This window comes from Galeopterus variegatus, unplaced genomic scaffold (assembly GCF_000696425.1).
Source record: "Galeopterus variegatus unplaced genomic scaffold, G_variegatus-3.0.2 Scaffold442, whole genome shotgun sequence".
NCBI classification, from domain to species: Eukaryota; Metazoa; Chordata; class Mammalia; order Dermoptera; family Cynocephalidae; genus Galeopterus; species Galeopterus variegatus.
Genome location: NW_007726553.1, coordinates 520763 through 527324, shown reverse-complemented (window position 1 = coordinate 527324; position 6562 = coordinate 520763). Strand labels below are relative to the sequence as shown.

Genomic DNA, 6562 nt, shown 5'->3' with positions numbered 1-6562 from the left:
TAATTTCTTGTAAAATTTTATGAGAAAATAAACAATTACGAAACTTTATTTCTTCCCTCTCCATCCACTCTCTACCTCCAGAAAATGCATACAAGAAACTCTGAATTGTGAATTCACTGAAAAACGAAAAACCCCTTAGCCACATCACGTTAATTTCTTGTAAAATTTTATGAGAAAATAAACAATTACGAAACTTTATTTCTTCCCTCTCTACCTCCAGAAAATGCATACAAGAAACTCTGAATTGTGAATTCACTGAAAAACGAAAAACCCCTTAGCCACATCACGGAGAAAGTAACTCGTGGGTGGTCATTTCTGCGACTGTCTGCAGACTGAGCACAGGGTGCAGTTCCCATCCTCAGCCCCCAGGGACCTTCCCCTCACAAGTGGCACTGCTGCTACCCACCTGAGCGGTTATGCAGCTCTCCACCGTGCCTGCTCACGCCGCCGACCCCGCTGGAGCCGCCGGAGGAATGAGGCGAGTGGTTGAAGTTTCCAGAACTGGCAGGAGAGGCTGGGCTTCTAGAGAGACTGGGAAATTTAACCGGCCTGACAGGAGTCTGCAAAAATAAGGTGGGTATCGTGGTTAGGGTTGGCTGCTCCTCCCTCCAGACGCACAGTCACATGCGGAGGGACTTGAGCTCACTGGCCCGCCGTGGCTGAGGCGGGCACCTGCCCAGCACACCCTGGCAGTGTATGCACAGCTTGCCAGGAGTCCCCTGGGATGCAGTGCACTTCTGCCTGCTGACGAGCAACCATTAGCTCAGGCCGAGCCCTGAGACACTGCTCCCCACACTCACCCTGTGTTGTCTCACTCAACTCTAGTGCCTTGTAAGAAGAAACCCTGAGCATGCCATTCACTGGAAAACCCTGGAAGACCCCATTAGATCGAGGATAAAATCCAGCCCCCTCAGCACAGCCTGGCCCAGTGACCAGCTCCCCATACCCCAAGCCTGCCTGCCATGCTGCCCCTGCCGGTCCCTCAGCCTGGAATGTGCCTTCTCCTTCCCCTCCTCCACCTTAGCCCCACATCACGTCCTCACAAGGCCTTTCCCTATCCCTGCGTTGCCAGTGCTCCTGGTTATCTTCCTGTACAGCCTGACTTTGCTCCACGCTTCTCTTGCTCTGCTCCAGGTGCACCAATCTCCTTTGAATTCCCTGAAAATGTGATCTCCTTTATGCCTCATGGCCTTTGCCCGTGCTACTTGCTCTCCATGAACACCCACACCCCACTCTTCCCATGGTGGCACCTCATCCTTTAGGGCTTAGAGCTCAGAGGCCTTTCCTGCCCATGGCAGGTGCCCTCCCACCTAGGGCAGGTGCCTTCCCACACGGCTGTTCTTTTCCAGCACCCTGACCATTTCTATCACAAACGTGAGCAAGCATTGCTGTGGGCCACCCTGTGCCTGATCCCCAGTGAACTGTCAGCTCCATGGACACTGTGATCTCCACTGTATCCCCAGCACCCAGCTCTGGCCGCAGCAAAGATGACTGAAGGTTGCAGTGAGCTGAGCAATGGACCCCAAAAAAGGTATGTTTGTGTCCTAATCCCCAGACCCTGTGAATATTACCTTATACATGATTATCTAAGACGTGCTTAAGGATTTGGAGAAGAGGATCTTCTCTTGGAGTATCTGGGCAATTACATGTATCCTTATAAGAGAGAGGGCAGAGGGAATTTTGACAAAAGAGGAGGCACTGTGACCATGGTGGCAGAGACTGAAGTGATATAGCCACAAGCCCAGGAATGCCTAGAGCCAACAGAAGCCCCAAGAGGCAGGGAACAGATCCCCCCTAGAACTTTGGAGGGAGCGTGTCCCTGCCGACTCCTTGGTTTCAGACTTCAGGCCTCCAGAATTGTGAGAGAACAAATTTCTGTTGTTTTATGTCACCCAGTTTATAATGACTTGTTACAAGTCAGAGAAAGATTCTCCCGTCAGACCCTGCTGTGAGCACCCCTAACTAAGGGAGGGGCAGTGGCAGACCCCCATGCCCAGGATGCAGCCTGTCTGCGGAGTAAAAGACAGAACACACCAGCAAAGGCCTGACACGTGCCCTCTCCCGCTGCAGTGAGGCCGACGCCCACTCTCCACTGGGAGAAGACTCTTTTGCGGGCTGTGAATCCCAGTTCCAATGTCACTTCCTCCTGGAGGCCTCCATGACTGCCCCACCAGTTCCCACCACACACAACTGACCCTCCAGTGTTCCCAGAACACCCTTCACACTGTGTCTTTGTCACCCAGACCATGACCTCATCAAGGGTGGGTGGGGCTGATGACCCTGGAGGTGGGGCTCAGTGGACGTTCACCGAGTGAAGGAAGCAGGGGACGTCAGCATTCTGTCCCTTTGGGGTTAAATTCTCAAGAAAATGCAGCCATAGGAAGGAGCCTTGGGGATGGTTCTGTGACTCCTGCCACGTTCCTACCTGAGGGGAACGGAGGACTAAATGCAACCTGGCCTGCCTTTTTGAGAGCATCTCCAGGCGCCAGGCTCTTGGTCCCCCACTCGCAATCTGACATGACAACAGACCTGGGGGGATAGGTGAGGGCAGCGGTCAGCCCCATCTCACAGACAGAGCCGCCCTAAGCTTCTCCAGTCACTGAGCACACAGCGGCAGGGTCGGTCCTCAGTCCCCATCTTCGGTTTGCCTGCTTGCTGCATCTACAGTATAGACAGTCGACACGTACAGAGATCATCTCCTACACAGACGGGGACTGCCTCAATACACAACATAAACAGACCAAGGGCCATGAGGTGAGAAACCTCCGTGCTCAGAAGGATAGAAATGACACTTCTGTTGGGTGCAAGAAAACACCAGTACTGCACACAGTTGCCTCCTAGTGTTTGCTCTTGGTAGCGGACCTGAGCAACAAAGTAGCATGGGACTTGATTAGAAGCCAAGAAGCTGATTTCTGGTTCCAGGCCACCCTGACCTGGCGGGTGATTTTTAGCAAATTACTTCTCTTTGGGTCCCAGTGTCCTCATCTACTAAAGGCAAGGCTGGATTAGATAGATCAGGTCTTCAAACTGAGTTCCTTGGAGTTCCAGGGTTCCAGAGAAAAGAGATGTTCCCCCCACCCCAACATTCTAATCGGTTTTACATACTGAGTTCCTTTGTAGGACATTAGACAAAAGGATATCACTAATTTAAAAGAAAAAAAACACAACCCATCTGGATTAGCCGGTCTGAGGTCTCTGCCTGCAACACACCACAATCTCAGGGAGCAGTGAGTGATGTTAAAAGCCTTTTGGCTGGACGACTTACAGTGTCTGTGCTCCCACCACCCACGGGGTGGCCCCTGCCAGCTCTCTGGGGCAGCACAGTCTTCATGGGGTCTGCCTTCCCGTTGTGACATGTCCGGGACCGATCGGAGCTCCACAGCTCAAAACTGGAAGGGGGCAAGAAGGGCGGGATGACTGCCTTCAGCTTGTCGCTCGGGAGTCTGGTGAAGGGGGCTCCATTTCGAAGCTGAAAAAGATAGGCTGAGGATTAGGCAAGCCCAGGAGGGCTCCCGGCTCTGGGGGAAAGATGCCAAGTTTTTCCTGCTTCTCAGAGAACGGTGCCACCACCCACCCTCCACCCAAGCCAGGAACCCAGGTGGTGTCCTCAGCTCTCCTCCCAGCATCCAAGCAACACCCACGTCTGGGCTTCTCCAACCCCCCAGCTTCTCTGGATCTATCCACAGCAGCAAGATCAGGACTGGGCAGAGAGCCGAGGAGGAGCAAGTGATCTTGGTGTGCTGTAGGGGATGCAGCCCGAAGGACACGCAAGCTGGCCCAGTGGGGACAGGGGAGAGGGCATTCTAGACTCAGCAAGGGAGCAAAAGTGGAAAGGCCTGGAGGCAAGAGAGAGGAGCAAGATGAGGGTGCAGAGCTGCTAGGAGACTGGTGAGAGCAGGGCTGGGAGCTGGAGGAGGAAGGGGCAGGGGATGAGGGCTGCGAGCCCAGCGAACCCTCCCTCCCCCCCCAGCCACGCCTCCCACGGCTGACATTTTCAACTGCAACTTATTTAAATTTTGAAAATGTGATTTGGGGGTCAGTATAAAATCCACACAGGAATGACTGTCAGATCATCAAGGAAAAGCATTCACACAGTCCACAGTCACTTTAATTAAGAAAAGACAGTGAACTTGGTGCCAGATGGTGCTTTGTGGGGACAGACACCCCACAGCTAAACCTGCCTCAAGAGCTGGGCATCTCCGCACTGATGGCTGCAAACGCCCACTCAGTGCGGTGTGGTGGCCGGGCCATCTACCACCTGCCAAGGCGTGGGCAGGAGGGTGCACTAGTGCACTCTGCAGGGCATGAGCAATCAGGACAGGGGAGCACCAGGGAGGGAGAAGGTGGGCACACTGGGTTCCCACCTGGCTCTGCACGGTTCTTCTGAGTGTGTTAACAAGTGCTATCCCTCTGGACCTCAACAACCTCATCCAGAAAACGCGGGTGGGCACTCACAGCTGCAAACCTACCACAGACGGGCATTTTCACTCCCTGGGGCAAGAATCTAAATGGGTGCAGCCTTTCTGGAAGGCAATGACATTCACACCCTTTGACTCAGGAATTTCATTTCCAGATATTTACCCTAAGAAATTAATCAGGTAAGTGGGGAAAAGCTCAGGCATAAGGACATTTATGAGAGCTAAAATAAAAAATGAAAAAACCCAAAATCCAAAAAACCCCAAAGTGGGACAGGTCTGTCTTGGATGAAGAGCAGAGGGCACATTCCCATGATGGAACGTTCTATCACGTAGCCCTTAAATATGATGTGGCTAAAGAGTGGTTAATGATATGGAAAAGATGGTCATGACAAACTGTTAATAAACCAGGCTCAGTACAGCATGGGGAAGATAAGAATAGTGCCAACCTCGTAAGGGTGTCGGGGACACTGAATGAGGTAATAATAGATGGACAGTGCTGTGAAGAGGGGCTGGCACTCAGTACATGCTGTGGCAAGTGTTTGCCATTATTACATGTAATGGGATACAGTCACAGATGCTAAAAAATGCTCAGGAAAAATACTCAAAAGACATAGACCACAAAATGCCAACCACATTATATTTGGGTGTATAATCAAGGGTGATTTTATTTTCCTTCCTTTTACTTTACCGCATCTTCCAAAATTTCTATAACAGCATTTCTGTCTTCAGACTGAAAGTCATTACTCTATTTAACGACGTGATCAGGTGTCAGGCGGCACAGCTCCCGCCATCGGTGTGAGGGCCATCAATTCACACCTGTCGACATGGCAGGGCGTGGCGGGCAGATCTGGCCAGGACCCCTGGCTGGGCTCTTTAGTTCCAGGAGGTGCTCAGCCGGCTCTGTGAGCGCCTCTGCTTCCGCGTCCTCTCCAATACTGCCCTCTGCTGGCCAGGATCAGGGTCTTAGAGCTCCAATTTTAACCACGAGGCTCTCATTTCAGAGGAACATGAAGCCAGGAGAGATCACACAGCAGGGTTTATTCTGGGCCAGGCACTATGCTAAGAACTTCCTGGGAGTGATCTCATTCAAAAACCACAACCGTGAGGGATATCATCCCCTAAATCAGAGGCTGCGAACTGTCTCCCAGTATCTACCTTCTTCATTTTCCTTAGAAATGGCACCGCTGATATTTAGATGGGCACGAAACCGCGTGGAACAGACTTCATTTCCCAGTTGACCACAGCATGATGTAGCTATGTGACTCAATTCTGGCCAATCTGATATAAGCAGAAGTGACGTATGGCAGTTTCCAGGAAACTTCTTCAAAGACAGCTGGCATGTGGCCATGGCCACCTCTTCTCTCCTCTTTCCTGCTGCCTGGAATGAGGCAGTAATGGCCAGAGCTCTGGCAACCATCTTGGACCAAGAAGTGACCTCAGGAATAGAAGCCATTCGTGGGGGACCAACAGGTAGAAGGGAACTAGTTCCATGGAGACTCGTACCAGTCCTGAACTTTATTTACTTGCACGAAATAAGCTGCTGTCTTATTTATGCCACTTATTGGGGACTTACTGTTACTCATAGCTGAATCTAATCCAGATACATCTCTAGTTTGTAGATTAGGAAACTGAGGCCTCTCCCAGGCTGGAAACATACCCTCCTCTTTGACTCCTCTCCCCTGGCTCTGTAACCAAAATGGTGAGCCTTCATGCCTCATGTTACCCATCAGCTCCTACCCCGTCAATCCCACCACCTCCCCAGGAACACGCCCAGGGCTGACAACTGCTGCTATGGGTCAAACGCGTCCCCCGAAAGCTCATGGTTGGAAACTTGATCCCCATTATAACAGTGTTAAGTGGGTGGGAAATCCGATTACGATATTGAAAGGTGGGGCTTTTGAGGGGTGACGGGATAGTGAGGCCTGTGCCCTCGTGAATGGGTTAATCCATGAGTGGGGTAATGAGTTATCATGGGTGTGCACTGGTGGCTTTATGAGGACAGCAAATGAGAGCTCTTGCCATTCTTGCCATGTGATGCCCTGCGTTGCTGCAGAGTCACCACCGACAAGAAGGCCCTTGCCAGATGTGTTCTCTAGGGCTTGGACTTACCAACGTCGGAAACAGTAAGAAATAAATTTTGTTTT

The 6562-nt window shown here is 51.6% G+C and overlaps 1 protein-coding gene across 1 annotated transcript in view; it reads right to left on the bottom strand.

The window, feature by feature from the left end:
- The window catches only part of ANKS6 (ankyrin repeat and sterile alpha motif domain containing 6), a 67697-nt gene that overhangs the window by 38181 nt on the left and 22954 nt on the right, over positions 1–6562 (bottom strand). Inside the window, exons 11-12 of the mRNA XM_008568789.1 lie at positions 3266–3469; positions 407–560 (exon numbers count right to left, since the gene is read on the bottom strand). Coding sequence (XP_008567011.1) covers positions 407–560; positions 3266–3469 — 358 coding nt within the window. The remainder of the gene's footprint in view (positions 1–406; positions 561–3265; positions 3470–6562) is intronic.